Source organism: Eulemur rufifrons, chromosome 27 (assembly GCF_041146395.1).
Source record: "Eulemur rufifrons isolate Redbay chromosome 27, OSU_ERuf_1, whole genome shotgun sequence".
Taxonomy (NCBI): Eukaryota; Metazoa; Chordata; class Mammalia; order Primates; family Lemuridae; genus Eulemur; species Eulemur rufifrons.
Window position 1 is genome coordinate 34,184,713 of NC_091009.1, and position 22,151 is coordinate 34,206,863.

A 22,151-nucleotide genomic window follows, 5' to 3' on the forward strand; every position below is an offset into this window, starting at 1 on the left:
ACAAAATAAATAAAATACTTAGGTACAACTCTAACAAAAAGCTATGAAAAATCAAAGATCTAAATAAATGGAAAGATATACCATCTGTATGGACTGAAATACTTAGTGAAAGTGTTAATTATCCTCCAAATATCTGTGGATGTAACACAATTTCAATCAACATTTGGCAGGATTTCTTTAAGATACAGAAAAGTTGAATCTAAAACCTACATGGAAAGACAAAGAAACTAGAACACCCCAAACCCATTTGGAAAAAAGAATAAAGTTGGAAGAATCACAATACCCAATTTTAAGGTTTACTATAAAGTTACAGTAATCGAAGTACTGTGGTATTGGCAAAGGAAACACATACATTAATGTAACAGAATAAAATCAGGAGATCAACCCAAATATGGCCAATTAATTTATGACAAAGATTCAAAAATATTTTAATGGTCTTTTCAATAAATGGTGTTGGAACAATTGGACATCTATAATGCGAAAAAAGTATACCTTGATCTAATTCTCATAACTTAGACAAAAATTAACCCAAAATACATCATAGGTCAAAATTATAAAACTTCCAGAGTACTTCGATAGGACACTAAAAGCACAATCCATAGAAGAAAAAAAGCGATAATTTGATTTCATCAAAATGAAATACTTTTGCTATGCAAAAACTCTATTAAGAGAATAAAAAGAGAAGATATAGATTGAGAGAAATTATTTGCAAATCACTAACAAAGAAGAGCTACCTACTAGATGTCTAAATTTCACATAAAGCTACAGTGCAAGGCGCAAAGATAGACAAAAAAACAAACAAACAAACAAACAAACAATGGAATAGAAAAAATAGCAGAAACAGAACCACACATAAGAATATTTGATGCATACTAAAGGTAGCACTGCAAGGGTGCAAGGATGGTTATTTTAGTAAATCATGCTGAAACAATTGAATATTCACATATAAAAAAAGAAAAAATGGTCCCTAAAACAAGTTACATGATAAAATTAATTTGAGATGGGATATAAACCTGAAATATAAAACATTAATACTTGTAGAATATAGGAGAATATGTACAAGGCCTTAGGATAAGGAAACACTCTTTAAATGGTACACAAAAAACACTAACCATAAAAAAAAAAGTTAAGAAATTCCATTAGTAAGACATAGAACAGTAAATAGTCTGGGAGAATATACTTACAATATGCATCTACAACTAAGGTCTAATAACCAGAATATATAAAGATCTCTTATAAATCCACAAGAAGACAAACAAATTGAAAAAAAATTTAAAAAAGATACTTGAAATAACACTTTACCAAAGATTTCAAAAATGAAAAAGTGTTCAACACCATTAATTAATAAGAAAATGTAAATTAAAAATACTCTGAATACTATTGCACACCACCAGAACGGCTAAAATTAAATAATTTTCAAACGTTGACATAGACATGATGTCACATATGCTATCATAAGCACCTGGTGGGTTTTAAATTTCTATAAGTACTTTCAAAAACACTTGGGCAGGTCTACGAAAGTTGAAATATATACAGGCATACCTCGGAGATACTATGAGTTTGCTTCCAGACCATCGCAATAAAGCAAATATCACAATAAAGTCAGTCACACAAATTTTTTGTTTCCCAGTACATATAAAAGTTATATTTATACTACACTGTAGTCTAATAATTGTACAATAGCATTTCAATTATATTTCAGCCTTATGCTAAACACACCAAAGAGTTTTGCAGATAATAAAGAGGTGTTTAATATTCATTAAGTATTAAAGAATCCTAAAATATAATCATTAAAAATTTTATCACATTTTACCATCTTCCTTTAAAAAAGTCGTTAAAATGCTTTAAATTAAAAAATTAGTCCAGAATACTATACCTGAATAATTGATGCTGATTTATATTGAATTTTTTCCAGTTTTTCCCTTTTTAGCATTAATAATTTTCTCTGTGCTAAGAGTCTTCGCCAATATTTCTGAATGACCAGTGCTGCATTAACCTCTTTCTTCAGTCGTTGTTTAGTTAGAAAATTGATTATAGCTGATTGAATAATTCTTGCAGCTTTGTCTTGCTCCTTAAAGAAAATTAGCAAATGTGAATTAAACAGTAATTTAAGACCTTAAATTATCCTTTGTAAGATAATCATCTGTGAAACGTTAATCAAATTGATCCTGAAATAAAACACCCCCCAGGCTCCTTGTGCTCATCTTTGGAATGAATATTGATACTACACCTCTGGGCATGTAGAAACAGCTGAAAGGTGGGCTTGCAGATATATTTGCATGATGAAACAAAGATTTTTAAAAATAGTCTAAGAGAAAGATCATAAGACATGTTTGATCTATCATTGATCCACAGTAATCAAGATACGGGCAGTTTGAAGTGCAGCATGGTAAGTTTAACCAAAGGTAGAGAAATTTCTTTTAATTTAGACTTTCAAAAAACAGTAAAATTTTTATTTGCACTAGAGAAATAAATCAAGAAAAAGGATCTTACCAGCAAAAAGCTATGAAAATCCTAAATTATTATCTGATCAATACAAGGCTATCTTGAACAAAAAATAAAGCATACACATATTAATATATATTCTAATTGATATCTCTTTCTTTTAAGTCTAAAACTCTTATTTAGGGCAGGCGCGGTGGCTCATGTCTGTAATCCTAACACTCTGGGAGGCTGAGGCAGGAGGACTGTTTGAGCTAAGGAGTTCGAGACCAGTCTGAGCAACAGTGCGACCCTGTCTCTACCAAAAAAATAGAAAGAAATTAGCTGGACAACTAAAAATATATAGAAAAAAATTAGCTGGGCATGGTGGCGCATGTCTGCAGTCCCAGCTACTCAGGAGGCTGAGGCAGGAGGATTGCTTGAGCCCAGGAGTTTGAGGTTGCTGTGAGCTAGGCTGACGCCACGGCACTCTAGTTCAGGTGACAGAGTGAGACTCTGTTTCAAAAAAAACATAAAATAAAATAAAACTCTTATTATTAATGTCATCTAAAAAGAATAAATCAAACAACTTGAGGACTGGCCATGAGAGAGTCTTCCCCGAAAACTTTCCTAAGCAATTCTCCTAGAAGCTTTCAACAGTACAGTTATCCTCCAAATGACCTGTGGGCAAGAAGGCAGATTAAGGGGCAATATAGGGCACAGAGCATGCAGAGCAGCAGAAATGACCAGCAGTAAGAGTAGGACCCTACCTGTTCCCTAAAGTTACTACAAAGACTTGGAGTGGAGCCAGGGCAAATTATTTCAATTAGTGTTATTTCCAAGCCTCACACGGTATAAGAAAACATACGTTATCTTTAAGAGTTGCCAAAATTTAGCTCTTTCAGACAGCTACCATAAACTTTATCATAATGCATTATAATTCAAAATTGAGAAATAATATTGGGTAGAAGTAATTTTTAAAACATCTATGATAAATTTTATTAGTCATGGCTGCTTGTTTTATTTTCTTCAATTTTTCCAAATTAAATAAATATAAATATAATGTTAATTGGTAGAGGGGGTAGGGAGATGAAAGGATTAAAATAGTTTATTTAACTTGACCAAAGAAATTATTTCTTAAACTTTCACAAAATGGCAATTTTCTCAGAACTTAAGAAAAAAATATTTTATGTTAATACAAATTTTTGTATTTTGGGATTATAAAGGGGATCAATAAATAATATCTCCATCCCTGTGCTCAGATCCTAGGCATTCTGAAAAATAAAATATTGGAAATCAAAATACCACGTTTAAAACTAATAAAGGGTAAACTGGAAAACAGTTTCACGGCAAACAAAATGAGCTAATTAAACAATAAAATCAGACATTTAATGCCCAGGCCCAAGCAGCACTAGATGAGGTCAAGCCTAACAGAGCATAGCATGAAAAAATTAATGGAAAACTCCTGTTTTCTGGAAGGAGGTTAGATTCTATTTAGTAATAGGAAGAAAGGGAAAACCTGAGTTAAACATCTCTAGAGTATTCTTCATAAATTTACCAAGCAGATAAGTTATTCCTCTTCCCCGAGAACAGATTAAGTAAAAGGGTGGACAGAGACTGGAAGCTATATCATATGAATGAAATATCAGCCAATAAGGAGAAATAATACCTCCCCAACCCAAAACACAGATTATTAAATTTATCATAATAACATCATGCATCAGTAAAATATTAATATAAAAATCATAAAAATCAATCAAGTGGTATCTTACACTAAATTCACTACTGAACAATGAAATTAATTATAATTAATTATAATAATTCATTACTTATAATTCACACTATAGTGTTTTCATTTTCTAGGAGTACCTGATGGCGTTTGAGATCTGTTTTTAATTTATATTTTCTCCATGTTGTCTGTATAAGTCGAGCAGCTCTTATTTCTTTACGAAGATCCAAAAGCCTTGCACAAAGAAATGACAAATAGGTGATAACCACCTAAAAGAAAACACAACGATGAAAACCAATCAACAGAGAATATACAACTTACTGTCATCTTCTGAGACTCCTATTGTTGAGGTATTAATTAAGAAACCTTCTTTTACTTACCTTTTCGTCTGGAATTGTATTTGACATATCTGAATGATTAATCATAGCAGGTATTCCACCAAGATCTGTAACTGCAGAGCTAACCAAATGAAAATTTTTCTTTTCATTTTCTAGGAGTTCTTTGTATAGTTCTGAAGTATTTTCTATTATGCAAGTGAAAAAGAGAAATTAGACTGTGGTAGCCAAAAATCAGACATGGCAAAGAATTGGAAAAGTTAATTAACAAAAAGGGACTAACCATGATCAGATGCTTTAAGAGACATATCCAGAGAACTGTCATCGGATTCAGATGATGTATTTAACACCACTGAGCCAGTCTGTGTGCATTCCACAGTCTGAGTAGTACGCTGACACACAGCGTCGAAAGGCACATAGCACGGGTGATAGTGGTGGATCAGGTAACACAGCACACGGCCATCTGAGAAAGACACTGTAAAATTCTCCACCTGATTGGAAATACCAGAAAAATAATTAACTGCATTTAGATAGTAACATAATGGTTTTGTAGTCTGTTACTTTCTCTTAATAGCTAAGAATAGCACATTAATTACTACCAGTAACTAGAATAATGCCAGATGCATAGCCAAATTCTCAATTATAAAATACTAACTAACCATTCTAAAAGTAGGATTTGATTATAATATTATTGTTCTGGGTTAGAAAGTGTCCCTCAAAACTTCATGTCCTTCCCAGAAAATCAGAACGGTGACCTTATTTGGCAATAGGGTCATTACAAATTTAATGAATTAAGATGAGGTCACACTGGAATAGAGTGGGTTCTTAACCCAATATGAATGGTGTCCTTATTAGATGAGGAGAGAGACGCAGACAGAATACCACGTGACGACAAAGGCAAAGTTTGGAATAGCACATTTATAAGCCAAGGAACACCAAGGTTGCCTGGCAACCACCAGAACTTAAGGGAATGGAACCTTAAGTGAGAGCATGGCCCAGACAAAACATGATTTCAGACTTCAAGCCTGAACAGAATATTAAATTTCTATTTTAATCCACCTAGTTTGTAGTAATTTGCTATGACAGTCTTAGGAAACTATAACAATTACAGTGGATTCTTGTTATTTGTAAACACTGAATTTATGAATATTGAACCATTATTCATGGGGAAATACAGAGCTAGGGTCCTGTGAGCCTCTGGTCACATTTTCATTTTCAGCCAATCTATGCATAACCTTGATCTATGTGTTTCTGGTTCAGTAACATTAAACCCACAGCCAAAAGCACCATGATTCATGTCTGAGTGAAGCTTATTTAACACACATACTTTCTACATATGGTGCATCACAGCCATAGAACACTAGACAATGCTTCAGTACGACGCTTAAGAGCCATTTAACCAGGGAAATCACCAAAAAAGTACAATAATGCAAACAAAACAAAACAACAAAAAACACACAATACCACAGCACTAAATAGATCATAAAAAGGACACTGTTTACAATATAAGAGCTGCAACAAGAAGGCAGAATGTGACCTTGTTCGACCTCCGCTGGGAATAAGCACCTAGGCATTTGCACCTGTCAACAAATGACCACAAAATGCTGCAAGTATTAATTTCGGCATTTATTATTATAAATAAATTTTAGCTAGTATTCAAATGCCAAATATGGAATCCATGAATAATGATGACCAACTTTGGCTCTCTAGTACTTAGTTAAAACAGAAAATTATCCATATATTTAAGAATTTTTCTACTAACAACTATTTTAAGTATAACAGTTTATCATATTTAGTTACATGTACTCTGTATCGTTGTCCTGTTTTATATTTGTTACCAGATAGTTTATCCAGGTGTTTACGGCAATATTTTTTCATGTATTTATACTTAGAAGTATACCTTACACAGAAATATAGTATCAACCTAACAAATCATTACAGAAAGACAACTTAGATTTAGGCTTTCTTCCTCCTACCTAGTGGTAGTTTCTCAGTTGTCCCTTTTGCCTGTTGGGTTTATTTGCATTGACCTTTATAGTAAGGATATGATCCTCTCATGTCCCATGTTCTATGGAAGCATCTTCTATTAAGTCTCCCATCTAGGGCACTTTTTCTTTCTTAGTGATTAATAAAATTATCATGCATTGTACAATTGGAGACAGATTAGATGAAATATAGTATATGATAATACATTTACTCCTTTGAGGAAAAGTTTGCATACACGTATAAACTAAATTATTAAAGAAATGCAAGAAAAGATTTTATGCTTTAAGTTTAATTGACTTCCACCAAAATTTATTTAAAGATATTAGGTTAAAAACAAAAACAAAGAAACTTACCTTTTTATTATAGAAGGCACAAACAGCATTTACCCAATCCATCAATAACTTTATGTTTTCACTATATTGCTCAAAGGAACCAGTAGTCCCTTTGTCCTTTTTCTTACTAATAACAGTATCAGAATGGCATGATAGGGCAGACATTGTTTTCTTTCTACTGTGTGTGTGTTTTAGAAAGTCAATTTCTTCCTTTAATTGGTCTAAATTAAGAGAAATATCCACCTGAAGGACACAAAAAAGGTAAATACCTTTATATTTCCTATGTATTATTTTTAACCCACAGTAATTAAAGTATCTTCTATTTAGACAAACTATAAAAGAGTAAAAAAAATAACCTAATTAGAAATTTTAAAATTCTAAGAAAATAAAATGCCTAAAATGGATATTTTAGCCCCCCAAAAATCCGTATTTTTTTTTCTAACGGGCAAACACAAACTACATAAAAGTGACAGAATTAGTGGTTAAGGACAGGGGATTTGGGGCCACCCCAGTCTGGGTTCTATCTCGGCTCCCCTGCTTACCAGGGATGTAAACCTTAGTTTCAGTTTCCTCATCTGTGAGGTAGACTTAACACCTACCTTGTAGATGTGTGGTGAAGATTAAATTGGAATATCTATAAAGCAATTATCTTAGCCCTTGGGATAGAATAAACCCCAATAAATGATAGTATTAGTAGTCTTTATTTGATTCAAATTGCTTTTATAAATCAGTATTCCAAATTGATAAAAAGTACAAAATGTACCGAATATATGATACCTGAAAAGCAAATGCTATTTTCCAAAGCAGCCCGAGAGTTTTTTCTCTGTGCCTATCCACAATATCCTTAGATAGAATTGTGTTTCCTACAAAGGAAAAGGTAGTCCATTAGCACGACATGTGCACATATCAATATTCACTGAGCAGAGTAAGTTTTCTCTCTCCCGAGTTGTTTACCATGCTCATCACTTAATTGAATTCCTCGGGACTTAAGAATCTGAAGAACAATGTCAACATTGTGCATCTTTTGAAGACGACTGATTGCAGGAATTCTGAGTTTCTTTGACAGAGTCCAGTTCTGTGTGAGAAGTTCCATGGCTCGCCTAGCAGTAAAGAAATTTTCAGACAAAATTGCTATATATATAAAAACATATATGAAAAATAACCTTCATTTATATATATTTATTACCCACATAAATCCCAAGAGTTTAAGGGCTTTGAGGTCAGAAGAACTCCAAAAAACTATCTCAAAACTCTATTCCTCCAAAGTCAGCAAGTAGAGTTATTTCTCATTTTAAGTCTAGGAGTTGAAGTCTATAAGAGAGAAAAAGTGAGACTTACACACACAAATGCACACGAAATAATAGGGTTCTACAAAGGTAAAAGGAAAAGAAAGGAAAGAAAGGAGAGGAGTGAGGAGTGAGGAGTGAGGAGTAGAGAGGAGAAACATTTACTGAGATGTTCTATATTCTACACCTCAAACAAGTGCTTTCTTTTTTTATTTTAGTCATCATAGTAAATCCCACAATCTGGTATTGTTAGTCCATTTTTTACACATGAAGAATCCAAGTCTCAGAGAAGTTGAGTAAATTGCCCGTGGTCATACAGCTAGTAATGACAGAACTGATAACAGAATTAAAATTCAGTTCTATCAATTTCCACAGGCATTCTCGTGTGTGTGTGTGTGTGTGTGTGTGTGTGTGTGTATACACAGCAGACTACTATAAAAATATTTGAGTGCTTACCTAAAAAAGATATGTATACCAGAAGTAGAATTCAAACGTCTAATATCATTTAGGTTACTAGTGTTTTATCCACTAGACAATAGCTGATATTTCCCCAGACAAAGCAAGCCCTAACTGATCACTGTATATAATTAAAAGAAGCTGGCAGAGACAGTAACATGTATGGAACCATACTTTTTAAAGGTTAAAGAGAGACTTAAGATCATTCTAGGCCAACCACACAATTATCAATGTTGGACACATTTCTACAACTGTATACCAGCTCATCGCTCATGGCATTAGTAGAGAGAGTAACCAGCCCCAGGTATTCCAAAATGACCTCAAAGATCAGTAGAACAGTCATTTTGCTGATACTGAACAAAACAGAAATTTGGTATGCAAGATAGATCTCTTAACTACTGAGAATTCCTAACCAACTACATAACAACAATATCTAATATTGCTAAGTCCTCAGCAACTCTTGTAAAAGCATAAAAAAAAAAAAAAGTTTCTTGGTAGAAAAATGGCACTAAACATTAAACCAGTCCCTATTTCTCCTGGAAAGAGGAAAAAGTCTTAAAAGATGAATTCCTATTGGTCAGAAAATAGATGTGGTGGCTTGAATTTATGAAATGAACAAATCAAATATAAAAATAATATGTGACATATTTTCAGCAAATGATCTTAGCCTGTACGGAAACTGCTCAAGTTGGAGAAAGCTGCAGTAATGTTCCAAAGACTGTTAACCTGTGGGTATAGTGGGTCAAGAAAAAAGGATGTTCACAGAAATTTAACTTAGAAGGAAGTAAGTGACATTTATGTTGTTTTTGGAAAAACCGGACATTCATAAAACCCTGGGGATGTCTTCCTCATAAATGTTAAAGAATTCTTCCGTTCTGGCCAAGCAGTCCTCTGACCTCTGCTTGAAACTTCCAACACTGTAAACTGGTTTCTTCCTAAAGACGTGTCTGAATTTGGCAAGTTTTTATATCAACCTAACACTCATCTTTTTGAAACATTCATTGTTCATACACAGCTATTTTGCTTGGTAATTAATAAATTTAATCACCTTTTAACATAAGTTAGCTGTTCAAATATCTGAAGACATCTATGTCACAGAATTTTCTCTTCTATCATATTTCTTTAAATATTCATAGTTCCCTCAACTGGTCTCCATGACACATGGATATAAGGTTTTTAGTTTACACCCTAAAGATATCTCTTGTCAAAACAAAGAAATTAATAAGCACATCCAAATAACTTCTTTCCTGTTCAGGTAAGTTTTTAACATGAATTTTAGCATGAAGATTGTCTACAATATTCTGGCTGCCACACAAACAATTTAAAATCTGACAAGAATGTACCAGGGCCAGGTAAAGAGTTCAGTAACCTTTACTGTAGCAAAGACATTTTATAAGGGCCACTAATTCTGGGCTTCCCATATTTCAATTTAACTGGCTGTTCTGAGGCTTAACAACTTCTTAAATACACAGAGAAAAACCTTATCTTTGCTTTAAAGAAATCTCTTTCCTTGACCCCAAAAGTGTTTCCTTGATAAGGACATACCATATATTGGAGAGTTCCCTAGAAACAAAATGAGTATATCCAGATATCCTAAAGAGGCCAACCACAGTAACACGCTGAAGGCCACTCCTTTCAGAGACTGGCACCCTGCTACTCACACCAAAGCCAACTTTGAGCACTCCAGTTCGTTATGGAGGAAATATTGTACATGAAGTCAGACTTCATGAGTTTACATCCCAATTCCAATGTGTAAAACTTGGGCAATCTATTCTACCACTTCATCTTATTTTGCTCATATGTAAAACAAGGTCAATACTATTAAAAACTGTCTCGAATAATATGGAACTCAGGAGACCACTGTCGACATAAAGTGTTATTACAAATGTTTGATAATTTTAATTAGTTTCCAGCTCTTCTTAGCTTCTATTCTGAGACATTGTGGTTTCTGTCCAGATTGTAGTCACACGCCAGCAGGAAAAAAAGTGTGGAGAGGAGACAAGGTTTCTGGGCATAAAACTGGCATACCATTTTTCTGAAAAAGAAATCCCAATTTTTTTAACCCTAAATTTATTCTGTTACATGAAAGAATAAGAAAGATTGTATAATTACAAAAAAAAGAGTGTTTTCCATAAAATTGTAGTCCATTCCATGAAGCAAAATAATTCTATCTTTTATACTTACACTAGACGCACTCCACACTGTAAGTCTACAGCAAGATTTGTAACAGCAAAATCAAATTCATCAAATGGTGTCTGAACATGGTTAACAGGTAATCCCAATAAGCTAAGGTGACGGGAAAGGTCACCTTCACCACTTAGGAAATCTCGTGAAAAAGCCAGAAGAATTTCTTTACTGGCCTGTAAAGAAACAAGTTGCAGGTATTATATTCTAATATCATAATTTTGGATATAATAAAAAATCCTTCAAATCATTTTGTACCTGAAGAAATAAAGTTAATAGTAGTATTAAAAAATTGTCGGTTTCACACCATACAGTAATAACGCAACTTTCATACATTTCCAATTTAAGACCTTGTTAAAAATTGCTCATAATTATAACTACAAAAACTGGCATTAATTTGATAATATACTACATCAAAATTAGTAAAGAAATTTCCCTGAAAATTAATTCCCAGAAGGATAGTTTAGTTCATTCTCAAGTCAACATTCAGGGTGAGGATGATGAAAGGTGAACCCTGGTGAACGGTAAACCCACAAAACTCAGGCTCGGCTAAAATCACTCATGGGACTTGCTAGATGGGCATCCCTGTGCTACTCCAGATTATTGTTTTTTGGAAACTAATATTTTTTCTAAAATGAAAATATACCATAAAAGCAAGCAAAATTCTTAAATGGAAAATATGAAATATAAAGCATAAAATGAAAACTATACCTTGAATTCAGCATCTTTACAAAAGAGACAAGGATCATGATCAATAAGTCTGGAAATTTTAGCATAATCAAGGAAGCAGACCAACAACAGTAACTTTTTCAATGTAAACTTGGACAGAGCTTCTTCATGACCTTAAATAAAGCAAAAAGTATAACAAGTTCATCTATCAAAGGCAGGTTTCACCTTAAAATGTGACAATAATCATAATGTGCTAATTGAAAAAGCAATTAGCAAGCACAAATAAAATATGATGTGCTTTTCTTAGTGCTTTTCATGTATGAATCTATTTAATCTTCACAACTCTGTGGGACAGGTGCCATTTAATATTTCCAATTCATAGATGAGGAAACAGGCACAGAGGCATCAAGGGATTTAGCTGGTCTCACGCAAAAACTATTTAATGAACACCTACTGTGTGCAAGAGCTTCCTGGGTGCCAGATGTATAGTAATGAACTACAGCAAATACGGTCCCCATAGGACGACTGGGGGAGAGGCAGAGACAACTCACAGGAAAGAATAATCATAAATAGTGATGAAGGAAATGATGGAGAATCATGAGGGCAGAGAAGGGAAGGGATAGCAGTGGAAACAGAGACCTATCTAGATCGGTTTTCTTGAGAAAGCAAAATGCAAACAGAAATCAGGTGAATGACAAGAAGCCATTTACGTAGAGTGTGGAGAGATGGGGTACAGGCAGAAATACTTACCGTCTCTATACAGATGAGGGACAGTGGGGTGTCTGTACTCAGCTGCTATGACAGGATTCCAAAGTAAGCGATTCAGAATAAACACAGCCAACCCTGTGACATCACTGTTGTCTTCCAAAGGTATGAGTTCTCCATAAATTGTCTAAAAAGAAGAAATTAAAGCCAAAGTCAGGATTATGCTATGTCTGAGAAGCAAAAGGACGTGATTGGGGAAGGGCAGACAATGACCTTCTCAGCAACCGGCAATGTTCCATTTCCTAAATAGCGTGGAAGCGATAGGGTTATTTGCTAAATAATCTCTTTACACTGCACATATAGGCTCTATGTACTTATCAGCATATATAGTATCCTTCATAACGAAAAAAGACAAATCTCAGCACTAAGATAAATTCTTAGTCACCTGACAAGCATATTTACATGTTAATTTTTTCATTTAAGTTAAAGAACTATCAAATATAGCCATGTTTTTCAAATTGACTTATAACTGCCCCATTAAGTATATCATGCAGATATGACAGAAACCTAAATATTCAAAATTTTCTAATAGTTAACAAGTAGAAAATCATCTGCAAATCATCTAAGGCAATAATTCGGGAAGTTCAGATCTGTTTATAATCAATGACGTAAATACAAAATTAGTTTAACATCGACATGATTATTAATTTTTAAGGCAATTAGGAAAAACCAAAAACATATCAAATTATATTCTGCAACCCTACATTGAATATAGCAATGACAGCATAGAAAAGTATTAATACCTACCAAAATAGAGAAATCCATCTTTATTTACTTTTTTTGGCCTTTGAAGCTTTCTTAAACTTCTCAAAGGTCCATTTACAGAATCCTAAGGTGTGGTGGTGAGGTAGAATGTTTTATTGTTCACAATTATTCACCCCTCCATTCCTTGTAGAAAAAGTATACATCCCTACCATATACCACAGACTTGCTGCGACTCTTCGGGAGGTTGATGCATTCTTGCCTAGTTTGTGCTTGGCCAGATAATATGCTTTGACCAATGGAATACGGGTGGAGGTGATGCGCACTACACCTAAGTTTTAAAAGGCTCTGCAAGTTTCTACCTAACGCTCTTGCTTTTAACTTTCACCACAAAAAAGCTGTGTTCCAAAATATGGAGGCTCTAGTTCAATTGAGGTTCCAGAATTATTTGACATGTGAAGCAGAGCCAGTTGATACGTTATTTGCTAACTACAGAAAGAGAAAGGATATCAAAATTGAAATAAGAAATGACACTATTAAGCTGTGTGAACACAGTAAGCTTATTATTTGTCGTCTCTGGGCCTCAATTTATTGGTACATACAAACCAGATTATTGCAAATATCCCTCTCAGCCCCAAAGACTCTTCAATTATTCTAAAACTTGGAATAAATTGAAGTAATAATTGGAGATCCCATATTAGGAAGGTAAGAAACCTAGAAAAACGTAAAAGCATACTAGTAAAAGTCTAAAGGAAAGGGAAGCACAGAGGGTTTTTTTTTTTAATAAAAGCTTATTTTTAACAGCCAACTAACGACTAGTAGTAGCTTTCTAATTCTGTTAGTTTTAACATTTTAGATATTATTGAGCAAAGTCCTATGTAAATAACTCAAATCCTGATGACATTTTTATGAGTAGTACTCCATCAAAATGGTCTATTAGGTTGGGCTTTGGCATCAGACTGGTAGATGTCCAAATCCTGACCAATTATTGGCATATGACAAATCACTTAACATCTAAGCTTCTTTTTGTTAGTGAAGTGGAAATAATAATACATAATCTCACTGGGTTTTAAAGAGGATTAAATTAGAAAATGTATTTAAAACAGCCTAGTGTTTTCATTTGTAAATGTTCAAAAATAAGCTTATGATAGTTGTCATTACATCCAGCACCAAATTATATATATTTAGGAGCCTATGCAATAAATTGATATTTAACAATAAGGCAACGCTATATAATAGCATGGCCTATTTACCTAATGAGCATTTACTAATGGACCTACATTTTATACTGAAAGATGAATCAAGCTAAACTAATGACTTTATAACTTTTATAAGTAAAACCCATTTTATTAAAGAGTCTATTCTACTAAAAGTATATCATAAAAAAAATATTGTTTTCAAAACGTGAAACGTATGCTTACCTCTAGGCCAATTCGAAGCCACAAAGGATTATATGACAATAGCCAATTCAGGACTTTCTGGCGTTCTCCTAAAATGCATGTCAGAAGGAAGGAAGCTTAAACTGCTAACCAAACAGAGACAGTAAACGCAATGTTCTGGAGAGTATACCAGAGCAAAGAAGGACAATTGCTTATATGAAATAATTTAAATGAAGTGTACTTCTATTCTTAAATACATATTATTTAAGTATGTGAGATTTTAGGCAGCAAAGCTAAAGCACGTATATTTAGCTTTGAAATACAAAATCTCTTGGGTATATATACACAAGGGAAATGAAATCAGTATCTAGAGGAGATATTTGCATTCTCACGTTCATTTCAGCATTATTCGTAATATCTAAGACATGGAGTCAGCCTACAGTGTCCATCAACAAATGTATAAAGAAAATGTGGTAAATAAAGGAAATTCTGTCATTTGTGGCAATGCAGATGAACCTGGAGGATATTATGCAAAGTGAAATAAGCCGGGCACAGAAAGACCAATACTGTATGATCTCACTTATATGTGGAATCTAAGTCAAACTCCTGGAAGCAGAGAGAATGGTGGTTGACAGGAGCTGGGATTTAGGGAGATTGGAGACACATCGGTCAAAGGGTATGAAGTTTCAGTTATGTAGGATAAATACATTCTGCAGAGCCAATGTCAAGTATGATGACTACAGTTAAACAGTGTATTGTATGCTTGAAATTTGCTAACAGAATACATCCTAAATGTTTTCACCAAACACAGCAAAAAAAAAAAGGTGACTGTGAGGAGATGGGTATGTACTCGAGTGTGATGATCATTTCACAATGTATGCATATATCAACATCATGTTGCATGCCTTAAAAATGTACTATTTTTATTTATCCATTATACCTCAATAAGGCTGGAAACAAAAAGAAATACAAAATCTCTAGCGTGTTTTTAAAGAATTAATCTCAAAATTTCTTCAATCTTCTTACCCACATCTTTCCAGAGGTGTCTATCTTTTCGAACAATTAACCGCCTAGCTTCGATTTCAATTTCAAGTTTTTTAATAGCTTTAACCATTTTTTCAGAAGTAAACAAATTGCACGCTGTGCGACGTAATCTATTCAACCTGCACCGGGCAGTGTAAGCTCTGAGAGACATTTCCTCTTTCGTAGGGGCTTTAGGAACACTTATTTTATGTTGATTCTCCACTCCCAAAAGAAGAGTAGCAGCATTTACTGGATAAAAACAAAAGGAAGAATGTTTCTGGTTAAATATCTCTACTTAAGACAGTAAAAACAACCTACTGCTCACCCCCTCCAAGCTTACTCCTCTTAGTCTTTGTTATCTCAAAATAAAGGCATCATCGTTCACTAAGTATCTTAGGCCAATCTGTCATTGCAACCTGTTATCTCCACCTGCAAAACGTATCCCAATTCTAACTACTTATCACCTCCACCATCACACAAGTTCAAATATTGTCATCTCCAACCCAGACTAAGGAAACAGCCTTCTAATTGGTTTCTTTGTTTCCACCTCTTTATAAATTACTAAGTCAAGCTTCTAAGGAATGTGATTTTTAAAAATCAATTTTGAACTGTAATTTGATTTTTTATAAAACACATTTTCTCTTAAGAAAAGACCTAAAAATTGGGCTTTGCTTCCTTTTGAGAAAAATAAAAATGATATTAGAGATCTTCTAATCCACATGTAGATTAGTGTAGAAATCCTATACATGCTTCTCTGACACATACAAACCAGTATCTGTTTGAACACTGCAACAATGGAAAAATAACCACTTTAAAAGATAGCTTATGTGATGGTTTAACAGTTTAAATGTTTATCAGAATTTTTCTTTATCTTGAGCTGAAATTAATCCCTATAACCTATGTGCAAGACCTCACAAAAGTTAAGTTCTTCTCTTTCAGAAGAAAACCTTTCAAGTGTTTGAAGTTCTAGAAATTCCTCAAATGAATTGGTTTTCAGATTGCTCATAATCCTATAGCTTTCCCACATACATTCTTAAACTGAGGTTCTTAACAGCAGGGACAGTAAACCCCAAATGAGCAAACCACACAGGACTGATTGCATCGGCTGATGAGAAAAATAAGGAACAAAAAGTACATTTCAGTACTTTTGGTACAGAAAATTTACATATGTAGATCTATGTAGGTAAAAATTCTTAACTACACAACCTTTAATATTTAGGCCAATGCACCAGTGAAACATATCATTAACTATAATAAAGTATGTATAATTAGTGACAAATCATGTTAAAAATTTAGTCTGTTAAAATAAGAGTATTACGAAATTTCAACATTTAATGTTTACCTTCAGAAATATTTGTTTTTACAGTGAAGTCATCAGGAGTTAATATAAAATTTAGCCACCAAGTGAATCCTTGCTCCTGCTTTTCCTTCCAGCGTTCATCATAGAACATGTTTTTCGCAGCAAATGGCATTGGATGTCTAGGAATATCTAAGAATACAATTAAGTTATTGCATAAGAAAATTCCCTTTACATCATTATACAATATAGAGCATAAGGCCATATTTACTAGTAAACCCATCTTTAAAACACTGAACAATATTTGCTTTTCCACTACATGCAGGAAAGAGTTGAAAGCATTTTTGGTATGAGATGCAATCAAAGCAAAAGGGGGAGAAACAAAGCAATACTTCCTGGTTATTTAAAAATCCTAAACCACCATGAGTCAATTTCATTAAAGGCTGATTGATATAATACCTTTTTTTAATTGATGCATAACAGATTTACATGTTTTTGGGATACATGTGATAATTCATATAATTTGTACAGATTAGATTGTGTACTTGGTATATTCATAACCTTAAATATTTGTCTTTTCTTTATGCTAGAAATATTCAAATTATTCTCTTCTAGCTATTTTGAAATGTATAATACATTATTGTAAACTATAGTCACTCTACTGATCTATCAAATACTAGGTCTTATTTTTCTCGTGTCAAACAGAAGTTGATAGAATATCTTAATTGTAATTTGATTACACACTGTAACAATTCTTCAAGGCTTTTATTCAACAACAGCAAAAAAACAATTCATCTCCATTCGAAATGTAGTTAATACTTCATTCCATGTCACTTTGAGAGTTTAAACATAGTACACACTCACCTGTTTTCAACGGTTTTATGAAGGTCAGATTGGACTGTGCCACAGCAACAATGGGTTTTGTCCTTTTGTTTGTTTTAGATATAGGAGTTCTGAATACTACTGAATCTAAAATAAATTAGAAACCAATGATAGCACTAAAAAAATAAAATAAATTCCCTTAATAGGTAGCTGATTCGACAGTTTAAGTTTGGGTTCCTCACAGTCATATTCATTTAGTGAATAGTAACCCCTGTGCTCCAGGCTCTAATGCTATGAACTCTGATCTACAAAACCAAATCCTGGAAGGTACAGACCATAAACCACAATCTATTTTGTGTCTATAGAAGCTAAAGTCTAGATTCAGCTACAATTTGTTGTGTGCATATATTCTAGACTCCACCTAGCTGAGAATATGTAGATTTGAAAGATAAAGTCCCAGCCCTTAGGTAGTTCTCAGTCTACCAGGAAAGAAGTTTAAAAAGGGTAGAAGAGTCTTCCCAGATAGGAATCCACTTGAGCTAACTCATGAAATGAAAATTAGCCCTGAGGAATATGGTCTATTGACAGAACCGAAATAAGGATGGCACAAAGAATACTTGTGAGAAATTGTGTACAAGAGGATGGAAGAGGCCGGGTGCGGTGGCTCACGCCTGTAATCCTACCACTCTGGGAGGCCGAGGAGGGCGGATCGTTTGCGCTCAGGAGTTCGAAACCAGCCTGAGCAAGAGTGAGACCCCTTCTCTACTAAAAAAAAAAAAAAAAAACAGAAAGAAATTAGCTGGACAACTAAAAATATATACAAAAAATTAGCCGGGCATGGTGGTGCATGCCTGCAGTCCCAGCTACTCGGGAGGCTGAGGCGGGAGGATTGCAGTGTTCTCAGGGGAGAGCCAGGCTCAGCAGGGTAACACAGTGAAGAAATGTTGGAAAGGACAGGTGCTGATGAAGGACAATGAGTCCAGAGGGTACACAGAAGGGTGTGAAGAGCTAGAGGGATGTAAGAAATGGTTCCAACTGGGGGATGTTCAAAGAGAAATAAGATGTGTGGTGTATTTCCAAAGAGTCCTAGGATTCTTTTAAATTCTGTTAAAATAACTTGTGTGGTTTTCCTGCCTGGATCTTGAATATCAAATGAGGTAATTTGGGTCAAAAGGGCATGATGGAATTAGTCCTATCATGAGGCAGACAGTGATGGTGAAGCTGTGAGTACTAGGGAAGGAACAATGAGGTTTGTCCCAAAGGAGTGCAGAACTCTGGGCCTACCCACATTCCTAGTTAACACTGGGGAGAGGCTGAGGGAAAGTAACCCCGCCAGGAGCACAGAACATGCAAAGGTCTGTTCTGTATTCCTTCTGCGGTACTGGGGTGGGGTGGGGGTGGTCAGGCATTTCACTGGGCCTTCCAATCAGGGCCTGCACTATGGTGAGGCCACATGAAGCACTGTACTTCCTTTGGGTGTGTAAGTTAAGAGGGGTATCAAAAAACTCAATAATTAGAATAAATATTTAAATGCAACTATTTTTAAAAAATCAAAATTAATGCAGAAAATTCATGATGAATAAAATATCAACAGCTTAAATAAGGGCAGGACTGCAACTATCTCAGAATTCAGCCCAACATTATATTTGCCCCATTTTCCACTAAGCAAATTAGTAAATAAAAAGTACAAGTTACACCAAAAGAAACAGAATATGTCTTTTATAGGTGTACTTTCAGTAGATTTTATAAACAAGACTCACCAGTAGTTTTCTTCTTCGGGTTTAATTTCTCTCTGCTGCTAATACATTTTGAGATGGGTGTTTTCACCTTTTTTGGTTTTTTAGCAGTTGATGTTTTAGACTCAGAGGGAGAAAAGTGGATTCTTTTGATCCCTCGCACCTCTGTATGTTCTGTGACTGGAACTCTCACATTTGTTTCTTCTATGCTTCCGTCACTCTTTTTTTTACGAGCAACTGACGCTGTCATCAAAGAGGGAGTTATTTCATTTTTATAACTCTTAGGTTTACTTAATACTGGATCTATAATTGGAAGATAAGAGTGAAAAGCTTCTTTCTCTTCTTGATTATTTATTACTTTTTCACATTCACCTACTGCACTGTCGAGACATCTTTTTGCTTTTGGTTTATTAATCTCAGTTTGGTTTTCTCTGGCATGGGTGGGCTTCCTTTTAGTAACAGTAGCAGAAAGTATTGGGCGTCTCTTAGGTTGCTTATCATGGCTGTAACCAGAAATATCTTGAACTGCAGAAAATTTAGGATGATTTTGTTTTGTAAAACTGCAGTAATTTGACTTCTTTTCTACAAGTTCTTCAAAAATAGCTTTGGGAGATTTTGAATCCTGACATTCGGTAATACATGGCAAAACTTCACTTTTTCTCGAATCTTGAGATTGTAGGACCTGAGAATTTTCATTTGATAATAGTGGTAATTTACATGTTTGTTGAGATGTACACACATATGCCATGTTATCTTTTACAAATTGATTTGGGGATAAAATGGGATTAATTGACTCTGATTCTAGATCCTGATTTAGTCCATAATTATCATTTATGAAAGAATCTGGACTTAAAATTGTCCGATAAATTTCACGTACCGTTTCTGATTCCAAATGCACAGGCTTCAAATTATCTTTCCTAAATGTATCTGATGTCACTATTTCTAGTTCAGTATTAGCTGCATGGGTATTTTTGACAAAAGAATCCGGACTTAGAAAATTTCCTTGGCTTTGTGTAATGTTTAAAGTCAAAGAGTAATCTGGGGTAAGAATAAGTTTACTATTCTCTTCACTTTGGCCATTAATATTTATAGAATTAAAGGAAGTTTTAGTTATGACTTTCTCATTAAAATAAAAATCTTTTGACATGTTGGCACCTTCCACTTTCAATAATTCTCCATTTTCAGGAGTGTGGAGAGATGAGTAGGTAGTAGATCGACGTATAGCAAGTGGCAAGCAAGTGTCACCGTGGCATTCTTTGGAAGCAGGGCTAATAGGTGATATAGGTAATTCATGTTCTTCAAGTGTTAAAGAACTGTTTTCTGTTGGGGAACAGCCTTCATTTCTAGCCAAATTTTCACAAGCTTGTAGGGGGCTCCTAACTCTGTCAACTTTTGGGGAAACATTAAATGTTTTATTAACATTTTGAATATTTGAAACCTTTCTATTATGACTTGAAGAGGCTGAAATTTTCTTCTTTTTAATGGTATCCCAAAGACTTCTCTGCAAAAATAAGCAAAATATAACAACTAAGTTGATAGCTATTGAATATTACCTTTAAATAAATAATATTATGTATGTTACTTCAAGTCTGTTATCAAAATAATTTTTATACATTATTAAACATTTTCTTAGAGTAAATCACAGGATGGTTCAAACATTACCTTTTTCTTTTTCTGCTCTTCTGCATTTCCTAGTAATATAGCTTGGTGTTTCAGAACATCATTTACAAGAAATGTCACAATCTCTCTTACTTGGCCTTCTTTGAATGGTGTCCAGTTAACAGAAATAACAATTTTTTCTTTAGGCTATAATCAAAAGAATAAATCTTAAATAATTATAATAGTAATAATATAATAACCAAAACACATTATATATCTTAGAATAGAGAATAATTGTTAGTCACCAATACTCTATTCCCTAAACATTTAACAAGTCAAATATATTTTTCCTACTCTATCTGCTTATTTCATTATAAGAAAAAATTCACTAGCAATAACAGAGTTCACAAGAAAATAAAATTATAATAAAATCTTAATTGTATGAAAGCAATGGGACGGATGGTCTCCAAATCATTTTGAGTGGTTTTAAAAAATTTAATTGCATATTTCTACTTCTTCAATATGTACACTATTTCCTTTTCAAACATAATGATCCTGTATTATGAAGACTTTATTTAAAAAGAAATATAAAGATGGTCCATTAAATCCCTCCTTCCCCACAAACTTCTCTGAAGCCCACATCATCACACAGACGCCTGTCGAACAGTCATTGTGTTCCAGGCGTAGGTGCAGTTGCAGGTAACTCATTTAAACGCTCCCATCCCCGGGAAGCGGGCGCTGTAATCGTGCCCATTTTACAGATGAAGTCACTGAGGTCCAGAAAGCTTTGCCGAGGTCACACAGCTGGTTCTTAGGACCCAGGCGTCCGACCGGAGTGCAGACTTGAACATCTACACCCTGAACCCCGGCGGGAAGACAGAATCTGCCCAATGCCAACCCTGACATCACAAAACACACGGACGCTTTTCAGGGGAAACACGTTTTGTTTTAAAGGAGAAACCACATAACATCATAAACAGCTGGTTTTAAAAAATAAAAACAGTGAATTTTTACTCTATAAAACAGAATTCATTCTAAAAACACAACTTAGTTTCACATTGTAACGAAAGGACGGGCCGGGCGCGCGGCTCCCGCCTGTCATCCCAGCACTCGGGGAGGCCGAGGCGGGAGGATCCCTCGAGGTCAGGAGTTGGAGACCAGCCTGAGCAAGAGCGAGACCTGGTCTCTACTAAAAAAAAGAAAATTGAAAGAAATTATAGGGACAACTAATAAAATATAAAATTAGCCGGGCATGGTGGCGCATGCTTGTAGTCCCAGCTACTCGGGAGGCTGAGGCAGGAGGATCGCTCGAGCCCAGGAGTTTGAGGTTGCTGTGAGCGAGGCTGACGCCACGACACTCTAGCCCGGGCAACAGAGTGAGAGTGTCTCAAAAAAAGAAAAAAGACTAAGTTACAGTATCACGCAGATAG

At 34.5% G+C, this 22,151-nt stretch overlaps 1 protein-coding gene across 2 annotated transcripts in view; it reads right to left on the bottom strand.

Moving 5' to 3' along the window:
* ASPM (assembly factor for spindle microtubules) overlaps positions 1-22,151 on the bottom strand; it is a 50,568-nt gene that overhangs the window by 27,242 nt on the left and 1,175 nt on the right. For both annotated transcript variants that reach the window (XM_069459612.1, XM_069459611.1), the window contains exons 2-17: positions 20,785-20,928; positions 19,147-20,623; positions 17,429-17,533; positions 16,610-16,756; positions 15,271-15,516; positions 14,287-14,354; positions 12,149-12,290; positions 11,441-11,571; positions 10,730-10,905; positions 7,758-7,903; positions 7,581-7,666; positions 6,825-7,046; positions 4,769-4,976; positions 4,531-4,673; positions 4,291-4,419; positions 1,877-2,071 (exon numbers count right to left, since the gene is read on the bottom strand). In XM_069459612.1, the coding sequence (XP_069315713.1) occupies positions 1,877-2,071; positions 4,291-4,419; positions 4,531-4,673; positions 4,769-4,976; positions 6,825-7,046; positions 7,581-7,666; positions 7,758-7,903; positions 10,730-10,905; positions 11,441-11,571; positions 12,149-12,290; positions 14,287-14,354; positions 15,271-15,516; positions 16,610-16,756; positions 17,429-17,533; positions 19,147-20,623; positions 20,785-20,928 (3,765 nt within the window). The remainder of the gene's footprint in view (positions 1-1,876; positions 2,072-4,290; positions 4,420-4,530; positions 4,674-4,768; positions 4,977-6,824; positions 7,047-7,580; positions 7,667-7,757; positions 7,904-10,729; positions 10,906-11,440; positions 11,572-12,148; positions 12,291-14,286; positions 14,355-15,270; positions 15,517-16,609; positions 16,757-17,428; positions 17,534-19,146; positions 20,624-20,784; positions 20,929-22,151) is intronic.